Consider the following 24,195-nt stretch of genomic DNA (forward strand, 5'->3'; position numbering starts at 1 on the left):
ATAGCCGGGGAGTGGGGGAGGGGAGCTCGCTGAAAGCAGGCCCAGATAGGCAACGTGCAGAACTGTATTCTGCCTAAACTAAAATATATATAATAATGATAAGGTGAAGACATATTTTGATCAAAAAGCTTAATTTTATTTCAAACAAATGTCTTTACAGCTCAGATGCAATCTGTTTTCACATAACAGGGGCATGGTTTTAAATGTACTTGCTGTATGGTGAGGTGAGGCTTTAAACTGTGTTTTTACTTTAGGCATGTTAACAGAGATTAATTGATTTTATACTCTCAAAGGTGCTTTGAGTATTCAGGTTTAAGGTCAGGCAGCCCTCCTCCTCCCCCTTCCGCGGTGTCTACGTCTCTCCTGCTCGCTGCTCGCTGTCTCTGCGCTCCTGTTTCTCAGTGAACGGTGAAACTCCAGCGGAGCAGCCAGCCTGCAGCCACAGCCGCACTGAAACTCGGGCTTGTTCCAACTTTTACCGCCAGACGAAAGAAGCTTCCCGGTTCGCTCCCCTGCCGAACCGGTCGACTGTAACTGACTCTTAAGCGCGCTGAAATATGAGGGCAGGCGAAATGGGAGGAAAGTGTTTGCTCGCTTACTGAAGTTGTTGGAGGTTCTCCTTGTGGAAGAGGAAGAGAGAGGTGGCGGCGGCGGACACCACGAGTTCACTCTCACAGTTAAAGGTGGGTAAAGGCTCAGGATGCGCTGACTGCTCGGCTCTTTCTGCCTGGCTTTTATAAAGACTCTTAGAAATAGATTATACGGCGTTCAAGCAGGAGCTTGCCGGTGTTTCTTAGCTTTTAGTCACCCCAGTCACTCCACACGTGTGTTGTGAAATTCCTGTTTGCGTCTTTTAATTATTATTGCTTATCCAAAACAAGCCAAATTCACGGGTCTGCATTTGTTTGTGTTTTCATTCTCCATGTTATCTTGCTTATTTTGCAGTAAGTTTTTGAGGATTAAAGATTGTTTCATAATTTGTGACAAAAATAACTACACCCCCATAAAAGCCCTCCCCCATTTGAATGTACACTCTATTGTTTTATTAAAGACTATATGTCAGGAGTTATAATATTATATTGGCATCCAGAGTTATGAAGCGCATGTGTGGGGGAGGGGAAGACTTTCAACTGTACAAGAGACTGCCACCAGTTTCAAGGGACAGTTTGTGTTATTGTATAACTACAATCTAAAGCTGCAGCTGCAGCTACTGAAGCTTGATTGACAGGTCTAAATTATATACCTTGGTTGTAATTCTTGGAAGATGGACAGAAAGCAAACAAAATACACTATTAACATGTCTGACCTGGCGTTAGACCGTAAAAGTGTTCATTAAGACATTAGAACACCCTGTGTGTGATTGCTTCAAGTCAGTTACTTGTTATCAGGTCCAAAAGTTGTGGGTTAAAATCTTCTACAATTTATTGTCATGCCATTCCTACATCTTGGTGTCCTATTTTGAGATGTGAAAGTGACCAGAGATTTTATAAGCGTGTGAAGTGCATAGTAGTGCCACATCTCCCGCCCTCCCCCACATGTTGCTATGCACTGCCACTTAGCTGGCTTAATCCCCTCTAGATCATCGTCGCAAATTCACCTCAAATGCTCCCGACCTTAGTGGAGCCGATGGTGGTGCATGTGTGACGCTAATGCTGGCTAATGCATATTCCACACGTTGAAAAGATCACATTGAAAACACTTTGGAAATATTCGTGGTCAACAGAGACGACCATGGGTTGGAAGTATAATGAGTGTCACCCGTCACTGTAATATTTCTGTAGTCACTTTAATTCTGAAGGTGCTTTGGTACGAGCAGCGTGTTTGTAAAGCTCAACACTGCAGACTTTGCTACCAGAGCTGATAGCCTGAATAATAAACCCGCTTACATCAGCTTTTTAGACTTGTGTTGCTCTAGTCTATACAGAGCAGACCCCAAGTAGATACAATGGATAGATATAATATTCTGTGACATAGGGTTATAAAAACTTGTACTGAATTTAGCAAGTGTTTAGTGCGGTTTGGCTTGTGCCTGTGTATCAAGGTTAAAATATTACCATACTGCAATATGTAATAATTGCATAGCCAATCCTTGTTTTACATTACCTTGTCTGAGTTCAGTTAAGTTGTTTTCTTTACTAAAGGTCTTGAGAATTTCACTCACGGCGTTTCATTAGAATTTATTTATTGGGAGAGCATGGGTCGGAATAATACTTCTTTTATATTAAGTTTTATTTTCCCCCTCTAATTCCTCTTTTATGGCTGCTGATTGTTACAGGATAAGGACTCACATTGTCTCTAATTTATATGACGAACGTCCAGTCATGTGTAGTTCTAGAGGGAATTTTGCCACCTAACATAAGAATCCCTAATTTAATGAATGCCACCTTCTTTAATAACATTGCCAGTAGCATGTTTTTCCTCTTTATTTATCATTTTTGAAGTGTTATTGATGCACCATACACAAGATTGACAATTAACACTTAAGGAAGCTGCATGCTTCACCACTTTGTTGTTTTTAGCAGCTGTGAGTGAAGGTTTCACACTTCTTTAAGAAAGTAGGGTTTATTTTAGATATTCATGTCATAATTTACAAATTCACTATGTTATAAGCAATATTTATGTGTTCCTGTTATTTATTTTTATCACCATACTTTCTCATAACATTAAATACAAGAAAAATGAACTGTTTAGCAATGGTAACCAATGAAATTGTTGTATGCTGAATGAAAATGACAACGTAAACTGCTGAACTGGTTACATTCAAGAGATTACACGTAGATCTGGTCCTGTTTAAACTTGACTTTTGGTGACGTTGAACAGAGATCTCAGTTGTCCCCCATCTTCTTTTATTTTATTGTGAACTTGGTTAGAGTGAAATGCTGTATGGAGTTATAATGTGTGACAAAACTACTTTCTTAAATGCAGGTTGAAATTGTCTGGGAATACCCAAAAACAATAGCGCAGTGTGCACCCACGTCAACGTCAGCTTTTTCATACTTATTGCTTAATTGTGTACAACGCCTGCTTCAATGGAAGCAGATGAAATTTGTGGTTGAGATGACTGAGATGTCTGTCTAGGTGTCAGGTTTCAGTTGCTGCAAGACTGAGTGGGAGATGATGAATGCTTTTGCTACTCCTGAGTCATTTGACCCAGGTGTTATGTCGATAGTACCTTCATGTGTTAAAGTCAAATGGCCTTTAATAGGTCTGCTAGTAGGCCTTTAATCGCGTGTCAAAGAAGCTGTAGTAAGCGAGGTATTGCAGATAGTTTGAAAGTATCTTCTGGTTTATTGTTAAAGTAGCTAGTCTTCTGATCGTCTTGTTCAATGACAGCAATGCCATAAGGACACTGTCTTTGATTTGAGTGAAATAAAGAACCAAAAACCTACTTTGCCTCGTCCTCTTTGTCGTGCCTTAAATCTATTTTGAAAAGCAAGATTCAAATCTGTTGAGTGTGAGGCAACAGAGCTGAGCCTCTGGGGTGGGTTGAGTTTAAAACAGAAAGGCATCCTCTGCTAAAAAGTAGGGCAAGGAAGTCCCCGAGAAGAGCTTTGTCAGTCTTGTGGTGCAACACTTCTCTGTTTCAAGCTATCCAAATATTTCTGTAGCAGTATTTATTTATGATGGGCTGTGGGGGAAGGTAAGCCATTTTCTACCCCTAGAGAGACTTGCAATGTTCATGGGCTACCAGCCAACTGGTTCACCAGTGGTTACTCTGAGATTACACCCAAAGCAGTATTGGCTTATTAATGTCCGTATTTATGTATTTGGTTAGATTTGAGATTTCTTTTGGCAGTTTATTATTGTGTTAAGTTTTGTGTGTTTCTTTGTAGGTATTTGATTTGAAATGGGTCCACGTGTATGCCGTTAAAGCATTTTAATATTCGGCTGTTTAAGTGTTAAGCATGTCTGGCTCATTTGTGCCTTGCACTTTTTCTTCATATGTTTTATGTATTTAACATCGATCAAGACTGCAGGCATCTAAGCTGATGTGCCAAGTGTTTAAAAATAGATTTTCAGAAACGAAAAGGAGTGCACTGTAACTGATAATGCTCGTGGTAACTGTTCAGGAAATTGTGAAAGAACGTGCATGCCAGATTGAGAAACCTATTTAGTTATTATGTTGCGCTTTTAATTATTTTTCATCTTTATACACACCAGTATAGATTATGCCATTTTGGTTTACCCTGTATTGCTCTTAAGACAAATTAAATATCTCACTGTAGGATATCCTTGAGTTAGAAATGCCACGGTGTTGTGAGGTTTACTCAAAAAATATCACAGGATGACGAAATTCTTTTCGTCTAGATAAGAAAAGCATAAATTTCAATGCTACAGCTAAAGGTTGTAAAAATAAAACAATTGTGGTAATGCTATCTGTAACATTTTACCATAGCTTTAACCTAAGAGGGATTAGTGGTCCGACTTTATCTTATAAAGTTGTTTCCCAGGAGTTTAATTTTATATATTTTTAAACGGTGAAGTAGTACAGGAGCTTTCTTTCCATTAATTGGCTAGCAATGGAGTAATAGGTGAAATATTTCAAAAGGGGAGGTAGGGTCATAAGTGGACATTACTGTGCTTCATATCTTTATTAAAACACTTGGATTATTTTTTTTTTGCAGTTTTAAATGATAATAAAAAAAATCTTCAATAACTTTCTAATAATTATTTTCAAACCTCCAGATAACATCAGTGTTTAAACTTCTCTGTATAAATTTCTGTTGCATCAACATTGACTTTGCCTTACAGGATTCTAACTTGCAGTTTTTCTTGAATTCACTTGCGTTCATGACTCTTTATGAAACTTAGACAGTGAGTTATTACTAGGTCTAGTAGCCCTTTGGAAGCAATGAAGTGTTTTTGAATTGAATTAAATGGAGAGAATGGATTTATATTCATAGTTTAGTGAAGAATGTAGAAATGCAGGAACTGAGATGTTTGGACTGACCAGACGGATGTTAATCGAGCAAAACATGTGTTGAAACTCGTTCTTATCTTGCTGAGCACTGTGAGATTACCATAAGATGAAAAAGCTGGATGACTTCAGTGAGAAATTGACAGGACTGTCTTAATGGCACCGTTTCAAAGTGATGTGGCTAAAAGTGAATGCTTTGCTGTCGGTGTGGGCATGTTTCTGATGGTACAAACAAGACTGAAATAAATCTGAGAGAAAATGATAGGGTGATTTTTTTTTTCTTTTAATTTTGTTTAATAACTACCTTAAACAACCATTTGGATGTGTTTTGACTTAGGTTGTTAGTCATTTTAAAGAGGAGAAACATTTAAATGACATTCCAATAAAACAACACTGCAGCACATTCTTGCTTGAAGACGGCTTGTTAGCACTAGAACTACCCAGTTTTCTTATGAGTTGTTGCTATGCTAAAACTAAACAAGGTTGCTGTAACCTTACAGACTGCAGAGCATTGCTTGAGTAGATGTCACTCGTGGCATCTACTCAAGCATTAATACTGCAGCATTTGAACATTTTGGCATGTAGTCTGAGAGTTGAACTTACTGAGAATGAGTTTTATTTCAGGGTTTCCATTTTACAACCCTGCTCTTGAAAGACGCACAAGGCTGTTGACACGTAAATCGTTATCTGGTCTCGCCTCATGTTGGAGTCTGTTCTCACCACCCTTAAGAGTGCCTATTTGAAACAAATATAAACATGTTTCGCGGGGTGTGGTTGGCTCTGAGGTCATCAGGTGACATTGGTAGAAATTAGTCACTGGTTGTGCTGCAATTGGATTCCATTCATCTTTATTTTCTGTGTCAATTTGCAGACAAATTCTTTTAAAGGTGCAAGTAGGAAATTATTTAGTTAGAAACTTGCCAATACTGATCTGCTTTTCACCAAAGAGGATATTTATTCTTGCCTTTTTGCCACGAGAGGTCATTAATTATTTGTTTTGGAAGTAGAGGCAAAGTCACAACACTGCTATAGAGCAGACTCTGTAAAACAGTTTTATTAATATTTTAAAACGGACAAAGTGATCATGGAGACATTTTAAATCCACATTTCCACATCCAGTAAGTCAAAGTTTATTAGAGCTATGTAATAAAACAGTGCTTTTTTTGTTTTGTTTTATTTTTTTAACTTCACTCAGCCTCCAGATATCTGCGGAAGTCTTGCTCTCTCTCGCCCTTTTGCAGCCTCTGTAATTTGGTGAGATGGAAAATCCTGGAAAATACAGTTTTCTTTAGGAGGCATGTTTTTACATCTCTGTGCTTTCTCTGACTTAATCTTATACCTCACTGATTGTGAAAGTAACTAATTTAGAGTTTCTTTAAAAGCGTCTAAAGAATGTCGTCGTCAGCATGACCTAGTAACTCTTGGCAAATGATTGTAAATCTACTGGATTTTAAAGTTTGTTGTCAGTCTCGGATACCAATTTTCTGGTTTGGGGAACTTTTTGGACTGCTAATTCAATTATGTTAACCCTTTTATTATTTTATCATTTAAATATAATGACATTAAAAGTAAAATCTGCTACAGGTTAATAGTGTTAAATTTCACTGAAAAGTAGACTATTAAAAAAGATTACAAAATTATCCCAACTCATGCATATGTCCCTAACATTCAAAGAACACATTCTTGGTTAGTTTTAGTTTTAATGCATTTAATACACCTGAAGATAAATATAACTTTTCAGTATTTTGGTGATTGACCATATGTGTTAGTAGAACACCAATTATTTTAGGGATACGTTTGACTCCATCTCCTTTTCTTTGTGATGAAATTTTGCAATCTACCACAGGCAAACATGGTGCCATCAATAATAAAAGGCTCGGATGGTTCAGTTTTTTATTATGAAATAATGCACACTACTGCATGCTTTTTTTTTAATTTTATTCTATGCTTATTTGATATGGACCGGGAAGAAGTGAAACTGTGCCCTGTACAAAATATTTATAAGCGATGGGATGAGCTGTTGGTTTGAAACGTGGCTGAAATATGAACCCAGAGCAAGTTTTTCTTTATACTCTGTTTAGATGATGAGTAAATGAGAAGCTTGTGGCTACGCCCTAATTGTCTAATTCCCACACATTAATAAACTATGGCCAGACTATTACTTGTATCTCACATCCTATCTTAGTCCTATTCACACTGTGTAGATTATTAGCTCATTGATCCACTTTATGTCTGAAATAACTCATTCACTTTTTTTTCTTTTTTTTATCATTCAGCATGACTGTAGCAACTTTGTGTAAAGTTAAATGTAACTTTTAGTCTTAACCTGCTCATTTGTTATCTGGATTGTGTCTTTTATTTTACTCATAGATTGCTGCTCTGAACACTACGCGCTAGAAAAAACCCAAAAACAAAACGTTGATTATGGAAGTGGAAGTGAAAGTTTTATGGTTACAGTTGCACCGTTTTTTTTGTTTTCCTGCGTTGCTGGGTGTAGAAGCCGACCCGACAACACACTTGCCCTAACCGTGCTACACTGGAGTGCAATGCATGAATGTAATCCAGGTGTTTTAAAGATGGGCTTTGAAAGAGATTACCAAGGCAACTGTGTCTTTGGTTGACAATGAAAACACTTTTTTTTATTGACGTGGCCTGTATTGGCCCAAAGCGGACTGCAAAATACAGTAATTGTTACATAGTATGCACATAGACACCCTCCTTTTAAGTGTAAAATAAAAAAAATCAATTTGTCTGTTTATAGCCCATATATCCACTGCGTATATTGCTTGTGGTATTTGTGCCACTCTGTGTAAATGCTGGCTGGAGACACGGCTATAGTGACTCAGAAACAGGATTGGTGTTCCGTCGCACTTGTCTGCCTTGTTTGTTTGACCCTGATGTCAGATGGAGGGAAAGCGCCAGGAGATGAGTGTGGAGTATTTAAGGTGGCATGAGCAGCTGTTGATGGAAAAGCAAGATTTTCTGCTCACCATAGCAACCGTTGTATTGCCCACACTAGTCTGACTGTGTGTACAGCTTATTTGTACAATTCTCATCTCATTATGAAAGGAGAAAAAAAGGGCCTTGCTGAAAAAAACACTGGATTTTTTTTTTTTAATTCTTGCTGAATAAATGTAGAAATATACTTTTGATTCTCCAAAAAATATACATTTGGTCTTTTAGTATTCCACCTCCTACCTAAAGCTATCATTATTAGTTAATAGTTGCTAATATTTTAGCTTATTATGAGAGCAAGCACAAGGTTTTAGATTAAATGTCACATCTGTGTAATAGTTCAAGCTAAGCCTGAAGCGTTGACTGACGCACAGAGCGGCTTGACAGTGTTTTCTCTTTACTAGAGCATCAAGAATTGCTGAGATATTTGTGCCACCCTTGACCTAAAAACCAGCCAAGTCATTTGGAGAAACCAGATGGAGACACAATACCTGACAAAGAGTTGCCCCACAATAACCTGCTTGATCATTAAGCTTCTACGTTTAGCTTTTTCATCAGATTAATTCCCCGTTGCCTGCAGTAGCTTTAATCTTGCGCTAGTATCCTATTATTTAAGGAGGTGTAATAAATATTTCAAAAAGACAAAATGGTTCACTGCTTTGTACCCTCTATGCTGTCTCATGCTGTTTTTTTTTAATTTTTTTGTGGTGTTTGTTTTTAAGGTCATCTGATCTTGAGACCTGAAACACAAGGTTTTTCACTTTGATATAGGCAAGTTGCTTTACACACAGATAGAAAGAGCCCTCCAGGAACCGCAGTTTAAATAATACATGAAACCCGAGCCACCTAGTGTTAATGAATTTGTAGTGAGTTAGATGGATTGATTGTCCCCATCTCTGCGGCTCATCTTTCCTTTAATGTGGAGTCTTGCAGAACTATTAAGCTTTTTCACATTTTCTTTATCATGTCATGATGACAAACTTTTATTTTATTTATTAGAAATTGTTGTATTATTTTACATTGCGGAGCGTCTGTGAGCATTAGTTTGAGTTGATCTATCACATAAAAACCCAGTAATTTTTTTTTATTTTATTTGTATTTGTGATGTGACAAAATAATAGAGTTAAAAGGGAAAATATGTGTGTGTTGTCTGTAGTCAGATTAATATAAACTATGGGTTGATATCTTTATTTTGATAATGACACCCAGATGAAAGATTTGTGATGTTTGCACAGTATCTGACGGCTGCTGTCCTTCAGTTTCTACCTTTCCAGGACAACAAATAACTCAAATAAAAGTTGGTTATTTTATTTGAGGTCAGTGGGTTCAGCATGAGAACATGAGATGCTTGACGTTTGAAACATGTCATCATCCCCTATGAGATAAATATGCACTTCCTGGCATCTCCTTTTATTGTAGAATCTTTCTAAATTGACATAAAACTGTGCAAGGATAGTTGTAAGTTAACTTAAAAAAAACCCCCGTCAGATCCATGAGTCTCTTATATGTGTGCTCATGCTGGGATTGTTGTGATTCATTTATTTTATATTAACAGTGCATGTAGGGTTGCTGTGCAGGAAGTCAGGAAACGGAAGCAGCTTTCTTGTGTAAAGGGTATTTCTGGCAAGGCAGAAATATCAGAGGTGTGACGTCTCAGTGTCATGTTTGCACATGACCTATCAAGCGGCTGTTTCTCTGAAGACAGTTTGCAGCTAACTAGCAGGAACCTGCGAAACGTCTGTGAGGAAATGTCTGCTCTCCTTATTTGTATGCCTGTCTGGAAAAGCAGGGAATTTGCTTTTATCCTTTTCCAGGTCTGGATAAGTATGGGAAATGTCGTTATTGTCCTGACCTTTTACTGTCCGATTAGGTGTTTAGGACTATGACGTGAGCCCACTGAAAAATGAATACTAAAATCCAAAAATCCCAGCAGTTTCATTTGTTTTGCGCAGCCTTGTTCTGGTACAAAATGGTGCCACCCACCATGGGACGTATTGAAATAACCACACACCAATTTGAACTTGCCAGTCAGGGGTCTAGTTCCTGCTTTCACAACCAAAAATTGTCATAATCTCATATAATCTCTTATTTTTTTTATAGAGTGAACAGGCTGAAATGGCAGATGGAATCAAAACCAATCAAATAGATTAATAAAAAGATTTTCAGATATTGATAGACTAGGGAATTAGCTACACATGAGACGTTTGACTTTTGATGAAAATGTATCTTCAAAAAAAAAAAAATACAAAATTCAAACAATTAAATCTTAAACAAAATCAGCATTATCAGGGATAATAATTTAAGGTCAAGTATTTTGAAGGATTATTAACACTTGAGCCAAATTCCTCATGTCAGATCGGTATTGGCTTTATGTGATGTGCCACGCTACGTCACGGTGGTCGACCCCATTGACCTGGAGCTCTTTGTACCACAGGGCCAAATCGTAAAACAACTTGATCATTATGTTGTTTCATTGTTTCAAGAGCATAAAAATAAAATACCCCCACCGCGGTTTTGCTTACGCGGCAATTTTTTAGGAAACGGGGAAGGAATTTGTGTGCAAAAAGTACAAGAAAACAGAGAAGGGTTAGGAACTGAGCTTTGTTTGACTGAACGCAGGGCAGCTCCTCAAACCACAAGACCTCTCCACATGCATAGCTTTTTGTTAGCTGTTGATAGAGCCAATAGATCGGGCCTGCAAGGTCCAGTTTTCTGCCATTCACTCGCCAGGTTTTCATTTCAGCGGATTAACTAAACGGGTAATTTCACGTGTGAGTTATTGTACTCTGAGAGGATATCGGTCTGTGGGCGGAGCTTTAGGTTGAAGTGGAAACCTGCATACTATTGTATCTGTGGGGCACAGCTTGCCTCTGCTGGTAAACACTAAGTGTTGCCACCCAAAGGAGCCGTGGGAGAAGTGTTTCCCCTTGCAACTGAAAAGGCTTCCCATCCCCCACCGCTCGCTGACCTACATTGACTGTCACTTGCCGCCTCACCGACAAAGACGGAGGACAATACACAAATAGTTGTTGTGATTACCTGTGTGGAAATCATTATTTATCACCCAGACTCCCAATCCCACCCCCCAACCCCCACACACACACACACTACCTCCCACCACTTATTCCCCTCCCCCACACTCACACACACACTCACTCACTCACTCACTCACTCACTCACTCACTCACTCACTCACTCACTCACTCACTCGTTCTGTCTCTTACACACACTTCCCTCCCTCCCCCTCAAGACTGCAGCCCAACCAGAGGCTTCAAAGGCGGGTTTTACTCAGCAGAGCAGTTCAAGAGAAAATGGCTGCTGTTTCCAGGTCTTGTTTGCACATCTGTCAGGAGGTGACCGTTCAGGAGAAAATGGGGTCTGTGGTATGCAGTTTTTTTTTGTGTTTTTTTTTTTTTTTTTTTTAACATCATTGTACTCAAAACTGCATGCGTAGGAGACGACGGTTTGGTTGGTTCTCCTTGCTTGTGTGATTTTTGCAGCCCAGTGTATGCAGAAGGAATTTTATTTGGATTCTTGTAAAGTATAAATGCTTCCCACGATAACCCTGCTCATCGGCTTTTAAATCGTGTTTCGAGAATGTCAGGCTTATGGATTTGAGTTCCGAATCTAAAATTATCTTTGATGTATTAAATATGATTAGAAAAGCTGATGCTGTTCTCCTTTGTTTTGTTTTCTATACACTCTCTGAAATTCTTAAACCCAAATGCATGTTTAGACTACTTTATGCCCTGATCACCTCATCGGATGATTTTTTTAAGCATATTTTAATTTCTTTAGTCTACCCGATGTTGTAGTTTTCATGTACAGTTATACAAGTCTTCCTCTAAATGTCACACATAAGTACTTAATCTTAATTTACATGGTTTTTGTTATCCTCAGCCATCCCCTCTTGAGAATTGTTAATGGTAACACAAAATGAATTGGTCATAAAACAACATTTTCTTAGAGTACAATGACTAGATGTTAGAAACTTAATTCATTTTATCACAGCTGGTATGAAATGTCCCCTTGGTAAGTACTAATCCACACTAGGGTGGTAAAAAGTTCACATAAGACATTCTATTCTTTTTCGAAAAAGACAGATATGAAATGACCAAAATGACAAATGGCGAAGATGTGGAATGACCTGCCCCTACACCTAACCTGCAAAGATAGTTTAGAGTGTGACTGTCCAGTTTTACCCAAGTCATGCTGTGACCTTCAGGTCAAACTTACTTTCCTCTTAAACTGCCTTCAGTTTGCAGGTTGCCAAGATTGCCGTGGAAATGCTTCTTTCTCAATGAAACACTGAATCATCTTACATGGTGAGAGTAAAAGTCTTCCTCGGTCGCAATTGTGGTTTAAGGCCAAATAATATAATTCAAACTACTCGGCTATTGTCGAGTTTAGTTGTAAAAAGAAAGTGAACCGTGTAAGCTGAAGCACAGTCAGAGTCCCCATTAGCTGCATATTTTGGCCACAAATGGATTATGCTCTGACAAGATAACTGTTGCATGATTTTAACAATTGTTTTGCCTTTCAATCATACCAGATATTTCCTTTCTTTTTTTGTGCGAGTTAAAACATATAGTTGCAGCCAAAGGCAACTGAAACCTCTCTGAAGATGAGCTTTGTAACCTAAGGAGTCTCCAAGGTGTTGACATTTGTCTGGATTATGGAGGATGTGTTGAAATCTTTTCTCGTAAGAATTGCTGAATCTAATTATTTGGCTAGTTTAATATTATTGACTGGACAAGATCCCAGAACTGCTTTGTGACTACCTCCCTTGATTGCTCAGAGATGTAACAGCGGTGGGTTAACTTTGACCTCCCCCCAGTCAGTATCGGTCATTGCGTAACATGCACAGATGTGTGCAGAACACGTCTAATTCCTGCCTTGAAAATGTTCTCCTGAAGTGGCTTCAGGTCTGAAAGCTGTTGGGGCTGGACAATGGTTGTTATTTCCATTTGTATGTTTTGAGCATTTGGCCAATAAAAGATATGTACTGAAAACTTAATGCAGTAAGCTTTAGGAAATGATACACTAAGCATGACAAGGGCTAATTTGTTGAAAGTTGGCTTGGTCTTTGAGGCGCAAAAACAGCTGTGTATTAGAATAGAATAGAAATGTCATTTTTGTCCCACAAAAATTGCAATTGCAGTGCTAGTTGTGTTAACTTCTAATGTAACATACTAAAGACATATTAAGAACATCTGCCATATTAACATATGGTTTTGATGTTGCCTGTGTTACTGAAATAGATCACAACAGAAGTTTTATTGTTGCTGTGTTTTTATTATATTTATTGAACAAGAGTTTGAATCATCTAATGTCTGTACCAGATGACAAAAACTTCATAGGGAAAAGATCAGACAGCTGGCAAAATACTGATTGATGCATCTCTAGTTTTTCCTCTAGAAAAAAAACAAAACAAAACAATTTAAGCATGAAAATGTAAACCTGAGAAAACATAGCTCTCATTATGTGGTTGGAGTGACCTTAAAAGAGATCGGTTTCCGCGTTAAGTTCAATTTTTTTTCCGCATTGGAGCAAATCTAACCGCTTATGAGCAGCACCAAACAAAGCAAGGACAGCCCACATCCTAAATTGCTCCTCACATTTTAGACTGCCCCCAATTGGTTGTATCATGGAATTACATTTTGTTTGCAGCTGTGACCACTGAGCACACACACAAATATTTCACAGGGCCATTCTTTTTGCCCAGTGTTTCTGCAGAGAAGGGGTGGCCATTGTAAAGTAATTGCCATAAAAGTGCAATAAACCTCCCAATGAGCCCTATAGTCCCAGCAGGCATTCTCATCATTGACCCATTAGGTGTTTTGTCAGTTCTGGCTATTGTATTTCCATTCTGAGGGGGCCTTTATGTTAAGCAATATTAATACTATTATGAATATAGGGGTTTTATTTAGTCTTGTGAAATCTTGTGACATCATATGCCCCTGCATAGAAGTAATTCTCATTACTGACTAAAAACAGGAGTCAATTTATTAGTTTGTCCTAGCTTTTAATCGATTGGTATTTAAAAATTTGTTGTTTTGAATTAATTTAAGGTCCTTAATGCATAGTTTTCTTACTCTGTAATCGATGCCAATTCTGTGCCTGTCTTAGTTGACTGAATACAGTGAAGCTGCTTGATATTTTGAAGTTGTATGGCTTAGGATTTCTTTACCTGCTGTGTCTCTCACAATTCATATTGCTATAGCAACCCAAGCTTATGAGGATTATGTCTAATTCAGGCCATTCAGGTTGTCTGCCTTATGCCCAATGCTCTTGATATTTAGTCAGACTGAAATGTTAATCCTTATCAACTTTATAACTACACCTCTTGTCAGTAACAACTTTGTAAAAGTAATTCTTAATTCTTCCCCATGCTTTGTTGTCATAACAAGTTTCACTGCCATTAAAATAACAAATTTGGACACTTTAAGATCATTTGAAGAAACAAACAGCAAAGGGATATAATCTTGCCTCAAACATATTTTAAAAGGGGTAACAACAGTTTCATGAATCTGAAACTATTGAAAGGATCTTTGCTTAGTGTAGCATTAGCATGTGCCAGTAAGAGTTTTTATTGGCATGATAACCTTCAATAAAAATATTATAGTACCACAGTATTTGCATAGAAAATAAAATAGGTGTAATGTGAAAAGCTTACTTTTATCAAACCCGTTACCCCTACTACTGTTAAGATAACATCATACATTATTACAGTTATAGTAATGTAGTTATACATTTTATGTTGAAACAAAGGAAAACAAACACTAGTTAATTTTATTGTAGATTTCAAGTAAGCTTAAATATTCTTGATAAAGTAAAAGTACAACAGTGAGATAATATCTGGTTATTAGCTGGACTAATCGGGTCGGATAGCAAGACTGCAACATGCCAACCGGATGTCTTAAAACAATGTTAACTTCTTTTAAGTAATGGTCCTCTGCTTCCAAGTTCTTACAGCCATATGATGGAACATTTTTGTGGTTCTTGTAACTTTTTAAAACTCTGGTGTTCTTTGATACTGGTAACTTAAATGGCCAATGTGTTACATAACAGCATCTGATTCAGGTTTGATTATGAAAGCATGCTGGATTTAGAACTATAAAAGATCGCATACAGTCCAGAGTTATTTAATAATAATGAAATAATCTTTAGAGTTGGTACCGGTAGTGTGCTGTCAAGCAAACTCTACTGTTTTGTAAATTTTTTTGTGCCCTTAACAGCTGATATTAGTCCAGTTGTGGTGTTACCACAAAACATTTGTCTCGTCTCCCTCTCCCTCTTTTCTATATTGCATATCCAAAAATTCTTGCTGAAAAACAATCAAGACTTGGTGCAAACTTTTAAAATGCTTTTGTATTCATATCGCAAAGGACGTCTAAAACTCAAGTGTCATGAACTTGCCTTTTTATTTTCTGCTGATGCAATATTTAGCGAGTTGGGCAGTTGTAACGGCAGCCGGTGCTCACACCAGACACAAATAACGCCGCCAAAAATACCAAAAGTCAGGGTGATGGCAGCATAGATGAGAACAAGGGGAAAGTAGACATATGTTGCACCTGATATTGTCATGGCAGTGGTTGTGCAATGGGTGGTGTCATCATGCATTCATCTGATAGAGGGATTATTTGCTGCTGTCCTGCACTGATGGGACCTGAGCCCCTTCAGGCTGCCTGTTGATTGCATCTCCAGCTGTATGTTATGTAGCTGCAGCCGCCGCTTTAGCTTTGATGTGGCCAGCCTTCCCTATTCCCTTGTGTGAGCTAACTAACTAAAGAAGCAGCACTCACTCTAGTTAGAACAATAACTGATGCTTTTTTTTTTTTTTTTTTAAATTTCATTTTAAGTTTTGGAAATTGACTACTGTGGATGTTTCAGCTCTGACGCTGTGTCTTTTATAAGCTTTTATCTACTGTTATCCTTCACATGGTTTTCATAGCGCAGTCAAGGTTCACTCCATTTGAAAGAACATACCAAGGTGAAAGAGTGAATAATTCATTATGTGCAACATGTTCAGCCCCTCTGGCTAAATGCCCACTGGTAATTGGGACAACACCGTTCCACGTCTATTTAGCTCGATCTCTCCTGTTGCTATGCTACCAGAGGAAGCCTTGAGTGGGGCCTGTTTAGTGCTTGGAATGACAGCCATGTGGTTTTCATACCTGACACAAACCCTTTGTATCTCCACACTTCTCCTCTGCATAATAGCGTTGCCATTTGTTCCTAATGCGAGACACAGGGAAACAGTTTTACACCTGCATGTCTCAACTCATTCTCCTGTCTCAGTTTTTGCTTTGTTCTTGGCAAGCTGTTCTCAGCTTCATGTACATTTGGGTGTTTTATTTTCTTCTTCTTCTTGTAATTTTAATGTTAGCAGCAGCTCTCTTTCTGTTAAAAAAAAAAAAAAAAAAAGGTTTGCCATTATTATCCTGCTTGTGTTATAAGAGCTTTTTTTTTCCTCCCCTGCTGTATTTAACTAGGTCAATTAGAAACAACTCTGAATTTACAAAGATTGTTAAATTAAAGCAGAAAATCTGCTCTGAGACAAGAACTGGAGCGAACATGTTGCATGACTGAGCACAAGTCAGGACAAGCTGCCCTCTGCAGAATGCGGTTACGTTTTATTTCATTTTGATAGAGATTAGTTGTTTAATGCCACACAAAATAATATCTGAGCACTTCAGTAACTACCATTTGCCCATTCACCGATTAAACTGTGTGTTTTCTTTCGTTATTGTAGGAGTGAGCTCAGCCTTCCAACAAACCTCCCCCCTCTCGCTGGGCTAAGATGAGTATTACCAGTGACGAAGTGAATTTCTTGGTCTACAGATACCTCCAAGAGTCAGGTTTGTCTCATGAAAGTCTTGTTTACACAGCGAACAGTTTCTGCTGAAAACCTATTAATATATCTAATATTTCCATAGCAATGACCTGCAAGGCGTATATTCAGTAAAAAAAAAAAAAAGTGCTGTTATTAAGACACAGCACATAATCTGTTTACTGAGCATACTCTAAGAGATATTAGATAAGTGATTGAAATCCTTGCTGATGTTTAATTGGTGTTTACAGTGACTGAGACCAAGCAGTTGTGTGCAAATATGTTCACATGCTATCAGTGAAAAAGAAATGTATGAATTCAACACCAGGTCTTTTCAGGCCTCTTTTCTTTCCTAAATTACATAACATGTAAGTTCACATTTCTGTTCAGTTAACGTGTTTGTCCTTGAGTCTTTGTGCTGTGTGTTTATCTTGTGGGGTTTTTTTTTCTTCTTTTTTAGGTTTTACCCATTCAGCATTCACCTTTGGCATTGAGAGCCACATCAGTCAGTCGAACATCAATGGAACACTAGTGCCCCCTGCAGCCCTCATCTCCATCCTGCAGAAAGGGCTTCAGTACGTTGAGGCAGAAATCAGCATTAATGAGGTGAGTGCAGGGACCTGGAATGTAACAGAATGGAAATGTTTTGTATTTTCACGGTTATTGGAATTCAATAAAGGTCAATATTATCATGGTTTTGTGAACATTTATTGAAAATTGCGTACTAGCAGATTGCTGTTGGGAGCAATAGTGAAAGACTGGTCGTAGTCTTGTTTCCATAACTTAAACTTGTCATGTCTTATTTTCTATCAGTTATGTTACAGCTATATTACATACCCGTGACATTGTAAATGTCTCTGTGTGAGGTTGTCTTTAAATACAGATAAAGCGTGCATTTTCAAAATTTGTACTTGCATCAAATAAACAGATTTGCACAAAACGTGTGAGGAATATCACATTGTCCATCAACTACTGTGGGCAAAAATGTAACTTCTGCCTGCTGAGCATTAATTATGCACACAGGACAACAGAAAAATGTCTCTTCTCCTCCAGAGTAAATGAATATAGTATCGAATGTCCTTTTCTTCCTGACAGGATGGTACCGTCTTCGACGGTCGGCCGATCGAGTCCCTATCGCTTATCGATGCGGTGATGCCCGACGTGGTGCAGACGCGGCAGCAGGCCTTCCGTGACAAGCTCGCCCAGCAACACGCCACCTGCGCCGTCTCTGCTTCGACCTCAGGAAACCAGTCTAATGCACCAAAGAACGGAGAAGCCACCGTTAATGGAGAGGAGAACAACACTCACATGAGTAAGTCGAATCAAAGAATTAGGTGATTGGATGGTTCTGTGTGTACGCCAAACTGTGAAAGCCCATAAAGACTGAGGATTAAAAATTGCATCCTCATGTTATTTAGTCATCTGTTGTTTGTCCTAACAAAAATACGACAAACCTCTTAGCTTGTCATAGATCACCTTAATGATAAGTAGTTTCTGCTTAGTTCTTTTGTGAGGGAAACCAGATAGTTGGAGATCAGGTGGACAAGTGGAATAAGAAGATAATGTTTGGATCCCCTTGGAAATTAATTTGCAGGTGTTGATAGGAACACAACTGTGTTGTGACTAATGTTACACTTGTGGCCAGAAGAGGCTCCAGTGTCGTTCAGGGCTTTTAATTAGTTGTGTGAAGGATGGGATCGTTTTACAACACGCACCTTAACAGGTTTTACTGTGGATTTTTTTATTGTAATTCACTCAGGTCCAAAATTATACATGCATACATCACACACCTAACATTTCTTTAAACATTTGCTGTGAAACCACATGTTTTTTTTTTTGTTTTTTTTCAGCCATCAACAAACTTCTAGCTTAATTTTGATGAGATATTTGATCACTGTTATCAGAATTATCACTTTAAATGTTTCAGTTTGTCATCATCCTCTTGGGTTTAAAGCATTATCTACATACTGTCAACGGACCTCAGGTTGGAACTGTGAGGAATCTGTTTCAGAACCCCAATTCTGGCAATCGTGTCCAAGTTTCAACCATCTGACCCAAACTGTCACTGTCGTATACAAATGCACACGCTTTGATATTCAAGAAGAACCCATGAACCACTCAAAGCTAAAGCTTACCATAGACCTGAAGAAGTTGGAACAGCAGTGAAGCCAGTTGTTCCATAAATAAACATGCTTATCAGAAGCCTGAGATTTCAGTTTTAATATTGTTCTTTATTGATCTTAATATTCTGATTTTACAAGATGCTGAAATTTGAGTTTTCAAAAACTTTGAGCCATAATCAAAATGACAAAAATACATAACTTTTCCTCAATATTCTTAATTTTTTGAGATGCACCTTTTTATTTAGTGAAACTTCAAAATCTCAGTAATGGCTGCAGAAAGCATGTAGAAAAAATGATTCAAGTAAAGCACTAAAAGTATGTAAACTAATAATCCTGCTGGCAATGGGTGTATGTAAACTTCTGACTTAATCCTAGATTTTTGCAGTAGAGTTTTATTGATTAGTATATAATATTCTGATTAAGGCTCCAACAATTTATGCTGAAAATGTCCTCAAAAAGATGTTTACTTGCTTTTTTTTCTGTCAGTGTGTATGCTAAGGAAGCCATTGAGTTTATTACATAATTATATAATATATATTGATGAGATAATAAAAATTTGAAGTCCCTCGCTTTATGTATTCTTTTAACTTTAGCGATGGGACTTCAACTCAAACCAACCCTTACTTGGTGCTACCTCTCTTTTTTTCAAACAAATTTAGCACAATTGAGACTTTTTCACATTGTGACGGGTCTCTTTGGAGTTTCTATGCAAATTGAGTTCTATAGTACTATCGATCATAGTATATGTGTGTGTATCTGATCGCATTTTCTGCTCGCCTGGTCTTGCCAGATAACCACGGTGAGCCCATGGAGGTGGACGGGGACGTTGAGATACCAGCCAATAAGTCCACAGTTCTCCGAGGCCACGAGTCCGAAGTGTTCATCTGTGCCTGGAACCCTGTCAGTGACCTGCTGGCTTCAGGGTAAGCCAGCATATTTCTCCTGACGTGGATCCCGAGCGGAGCCGGGACAGATCAGTCCACAGTGGTGCATGCACTGCCTTGTGTTTATAAAATGCACATCTTACCGTTGAACTGTCTGGTGTGCGTGTGCGTGCGTGCGTGTCCTGTTCAGCTCGGGCGACTCCACGGCTCGGATCTGGAACCTGAACGAGAACAACAGCTCCAGCTCCACCCAGTTGGTTCTCCGCCACTGCATCCGAGAAGGCGGCCAGGATGTCCCCAGCAACAAAGACGTCACTTCACTGGACTGGAATGTAGGTTTCAGATCGGCTATCCTCATCGTCTCTCTCGCTTCCCTGCCATATGCTACACAGACGAGTTAACAGTTGTTTTCTGTCCGTCCAACAGAGCGAGGGGACCCTCCTGGCGACTGGCTCGTATGATGGATTTGCCAGGATATGGACAAAGGACGGTGCGTCCTCCATCACTGTTCTCTGGACTTTAGGTTTATTGGATCATTTTTGTGAACAATCCAGTTTCAGACATTTTAAAGGTACCTTTTATCCTGCAGGAAATCTGGCCAGCACCTTGGGGCAGCACAAAGGGCCCATATTTGCACTCAAATGGAACAAGAAGGGGAACTGTATTCTCAGTGCTGGCGTAGATAAGGTACTTTTAAAAATCCCACAGCAGCGGTTTGAGCTTTTTTAGCAATGAGAGCCTTCCAAAATTTGTGGTTCACTTCTGTTTTACATATACTCTGCTCTACAAATACTTACACAAAGTTGAGTTTAGATAATAAAACCCGATGCATTTTACGACTGCGCACATTTTTAAGTTTATAAACGGACATGGTTAGTCACTCAAGCCTGACATCCAACAATAAATATGTGTCGAGTTGGACAACAAGTCAATTTTCTGTCTAATTCTAAAGAATTTGTTGCTGTAGATTCCTCTCCCCCCCCTAACTTTCAAATTCGATCTTTACTTTTCCAGACGACAATCATTTGGGATGCAAACACAGGAGAAGCCAAGCAGCAGTTTCCTTTTCACTCAGGTCAGTGTGCTCAATTCAAAACATTAAAGTCTTTCCAACATAAATAATCCTAATCCATCTGAATATAGGAGTAGATTCAAGTATTTTAACTAAAATAAAAAAGCGTAGCCTTGGTACGCTCAGATTTGTATACAGAAATGCTATTTTATGTCAACATAACATTTAAAGTCAACAGTCTGACTTGTCCAGCAGACAGGTTTTGACACCCTTCACAAAAAAAGTCACAGCTTAAGTAGCTTGCTGTTATCCAAGCACATCACTGGGAAGCTAAGTGGAAGGACAAAGTGAGGCTAATGAAAGGGGGCACAAGCAGCAAGAATAACCACAGGCTTGGGGGAGATTGACAAGCAAACTCCACTGAAATGTCTGAGGGAGATTCACAAGGCGTGGTCTGCGGTTGGAGTCGGTGCTTTAAGAGTTAACCAAAGCAAACACTGAAACATTGCAGTTCCAGTGTCGTATACCTGAATTTAATTACTGAAAGAAACTAACTTTTCACCGATTTCACTCGGGTTTTATAGACATGTGCCTGTGGGCAAGATGCAAACTGTTTCGCACTCTGCCATGGTGTGAGATCACCAACATGCCAACCTCTAACGATTATGCTCGCAAATGCTTCACAGCCCCTGCGCTGGATGTCGACTGGCAGAACAACACCACGTTTGCCTCCTGCAGCACAGACATGTGCATCCACGTGTGTCGCCTCGGCAGCGACCGGCCTCTCAAGACCTTCCAGGGTCACTCGGTGAGCAGCGCTTCCCCGTGTTGCTTTCCTGACCTTATCTCCGTCTTTCCTAACGAGCATTTTGTTTCCCCCAGAACGAGGTCAACGCCATTAAGTGGGATCCATCGGGTATGCTGCTTGCCTCCTGCTCGGATGACATGACCTTAAAGGTAAGGTTTTCCCCACGTTAGTAGCTGCAGGCAACAAACGTGAGAGATGATTTGCATTCATATGTTGTTTGCCGTCACACACAGATCTGGAGTATGAAGCAGGAGTCCTGTGTCCACGACCTCCAAGCTCACAGTAAAGAAATCTACACAATCAAGTGGAGCCCCACCGGGCCGGGCACAAATAACCCAAACTCCAACATCATGCTTGCCAGGTAACAAAGAACACCTCCACATATACTGTACATATATATATTTTTTAAATTAATTTTATTTTGTAGGAGTTTAACATATTGAGGCTGTAGCACAATCTACAGCCTCTCTGCATTGGATTTATTAAATTGTCAGGAAAATTAAACGTCAAAGGCCCAAAAAAAAATCGAGGTGTTGTCTCTAGAAAAAAGAAGAAACTTTAATGCTGCTCTCAGACGTTTATTTTTTATTCTCTCCCCCACACAGTGCATCTTTTGACTCAACAGTGCGACTCTGGGACGTGGAGCGAGGGGCTTGTATACACACCCTGACCAAGCACCAGGAGCCTGTCTACAGCGTGGCCTTCAGCCCTGATGGCAAACACCTCGCCAGCGGCTCCTTCGACAAGTGCGTCCACATTTGGAACACCACGGTAAGTCAGAGTGTGGTAAGACGGCAGCTGAAACGAGTTTTTTTTTTTTTTTCTCAGACCGGTTTGCTCTTATTCGTGATGCTTCTGTTTCAGACTGGAGCCTTGGTCCACAGCTACAGGGGAACCGGTGGCATTTTTGAGGTGTGCTGGAACAGCACCGGAGATAAAGTTGGAGCCAGTGCATCAGATGGCTCGGTAAGCTTCGGTTTTATTTAAAGGTTGCGTGTCAATAAGTTTCAGTGTTATTGGAGCCTTAATTTGTCAGTAGTTCAATTCAAAAGTGAAACTGATGCAACATTCATTACACACCTGGATTTTGAATCACAAAGTTCATTTTTTAGTGTCAGAAAACGAATACATTGCCTGAGTGCAATACGGAGAAATGTTGTGTTTCTGCCTTTTTATGACCTACACACTTCTTTGTGGGGGGTTTGAACCGACAGCTGCCTAGCACACATTCACTAACACCCTCCACAAGAAGGTTAAACTCTAAAATGTAATTGCAAAAGTGGATTGCTTTATCTAAGTAAAATTAAAGGAACATTAATTGAAAGAAAAAAAGTGCAAGAAAAAGGTACAAAAATGTGATCAGGCATCACTAACTGTGGAAACTTTACATTTTATCTCCCAAGCTTGTTTTCTTCTACTCAACTTCCCATGAATATACTTGGAACTTACAGTCTCTCTGCTGGACAGCTGTCAACACTATATGTAGACTACAGCATGAACTTAACAATAGATTTATAGTTGTCTACTTTTCTAAAACGAACAAAAATAAATAAAATACTTGGTTTTTGTTAGCTGTGTCTCATAATCCTCAAAACTAATAATAATAATAAAAAAAACAAAAAAAAACAAGAATTTCATCACTGTGTATAACAAAATATCCTTTTAGGCACCCATCCAGGCTTTGGTTCGCTCTTTGCAAATAAAATATTTCCTCAACACCGTTTTCATTGTACCCGATTCTTCCCCCTATTCAGGTTTGTGTCCTCGATCTCCGAAAATAGCCCTCCTACTGGGACGACGAATCCCGGAAACCGCTGAGATTTACCTTCTTCGGACATCAGCAAACGCACTCTCCTCGCTCAAGAAGGGCTGTAAAGGTGGACTGAAATGACCCCCTCACAGGACCTTAACCAGACGGCAGCAGCAGCTCAAACACCAACTAAATTCGTTGCACCTTAATGTTTGTTGATGCGTGTTTTTTTTTTTCCGATGAGCCTGAGAGAGGATGGAAACTGGCTTAGGAAGCCCTCAACGTGGATCTGACTCCCTCCCGGGCGAATCCATATATTAAAAGGTTTCTAACGAGGACGTGCTGGGGCCCCTGCAGGCTGGGTGGAAACGCAAAGATGAGTCAAGTTTTCTGCAGAAAGAAGGGAAAATGAGAGACAGGTGTTTGGGCTGGGAGAAGCAACAAAATGCGAAGGGAAGGCGTTGGGGTAACAATTCCTTTTAGGAAATATAACTCTATGTCCAGATAATCGAGCAGGCAAGAAGGATGACGGTTACCGATTATCATCACTGCAATGCTGCCACTGACAGGTGACGGGGATGCCTGACTTCTCCTCTCGGAGGAGGAAGTTTCCACAGCACCCGTTGCTTGTTTGACATTATCCACAAGACGGGCGTTTGAGAGTCAGATTGAATGTGCCGTTACGAGGTAGATGCTAGTTCGTTTTTAACAGCAGGTCAACAAGAGGAAAACTTGCCAAGTAATCATCCTGATGCCCTAAAACGGCCTGTTCTCTCTTGAAATGAATAGATTTGCATTTTGTTTAAAAAAAGAAGAAAAAAAGAAAAAAAAAAAAAGATGTGAAAATTGTGGTTTACAAAGAGAATCTTTCTCCCTTTTTGGATGTAAATTTCAAGAATGTAAAGATGTGTA

The 24,195-nt window shown here is 39.1% G+C and overlaps 1 protein-coding gene across 3 annotated transcripts; it reads left to right on the forward strand.

Moving 5' to 3' along the window:
* LOC106957568 (F-box-like/WD repeat-containing protein TBL1X) lies at positions 1-23,768 on the forward strand. Of its 3 annotated transcripts, none has more exons than XM_015048960.1 (15): positions 1-683; positions 16,629-16,734; positions 17,167-17,312; positions 17,802-18,018; positions 19,620-19,752; positions 19,904-20,045; positions 20,140-20,203; positions 20,303-20,400; positions 20,728-20,788; positions 21,412-21,533; positions 21,608-21,682; positions 21,767-21,894; positions 22,139-22,300; positions 22,394-22,499; positions 23,288-23,768. In XM_015048960.1, the coding sequence occupies exons 2-15, from the start codon at positions 16,677-16,679 to the stop codon at positions 23,312-23,314; spliced, it is 1,539 nt and encodes a 512-aa protein (XP_014904446.1). In that variant the 5' UTR covers positions 1-683; positions 16,629-16,676; the 3' UTR covers positions 23,315-23,768. The 3 variants fall into 3 exon arrangements, with proteins under 3 accessions (XP_014904446.1, XP_014904444.1, XP_014904445.1); XM_015048958.1 differs by having other exon boundaries at positions 4-683; positions 22,139-22,304; positions 22,398-22,499; XM_015048959.1 differs by lacking the exon at positions 1-683 and adding an exon at positions 11,159-11,256 and having other exon boundaries at positions 22,139-22,304; positions 22,398-22,499.
* Positions 23,769-24,195: the final 427 nt, after the last annotated feature.

Source organism: Poecilia latipinna, unplaced genomic scaffold (assembly GCF_001443285.1).
Source record: "Poecilia latipinna isolate Pla-1442-1.1 unplaced genomic scaffold, P_latipinna-1.0 Scaffold916, whole genome shotgun sequence".
Lineage (NCBI taxonomy): Eukaryota > Metazoa > Chordata > Actinopteri > Cyprinodontiformes > Poeciliidae > Poecilia > Poecilia latipinna.

What these genes read in the sequence shown, in the direction of transcription:
- LOC106957568 (XM_015048960.1), top strand. Translation starts at nt 16,677, where the DNA reads ATGAGTATTACCAGTGACGAAGTGAATTTCTTGGTCTACAGATACCTC. An exon ending in TCACTTCACTGGACTGGAAT is followed by an intron (nt 20,046 to 20,139) that starts GTAGGTTTCAGA and finishes TCCGTCCAACAG; the next exon opens with AGCGAGGGGACCCTCCTGGC. An exon ending in CAGGATATGGACAAAGGACG is followed by an intron (nt 20,204 to 20,302) that starts GTGCGTCCTCCA and finishes TTTATCCTGCAG; the next exon opens with GAAATCTGGCCAGCACCTTG.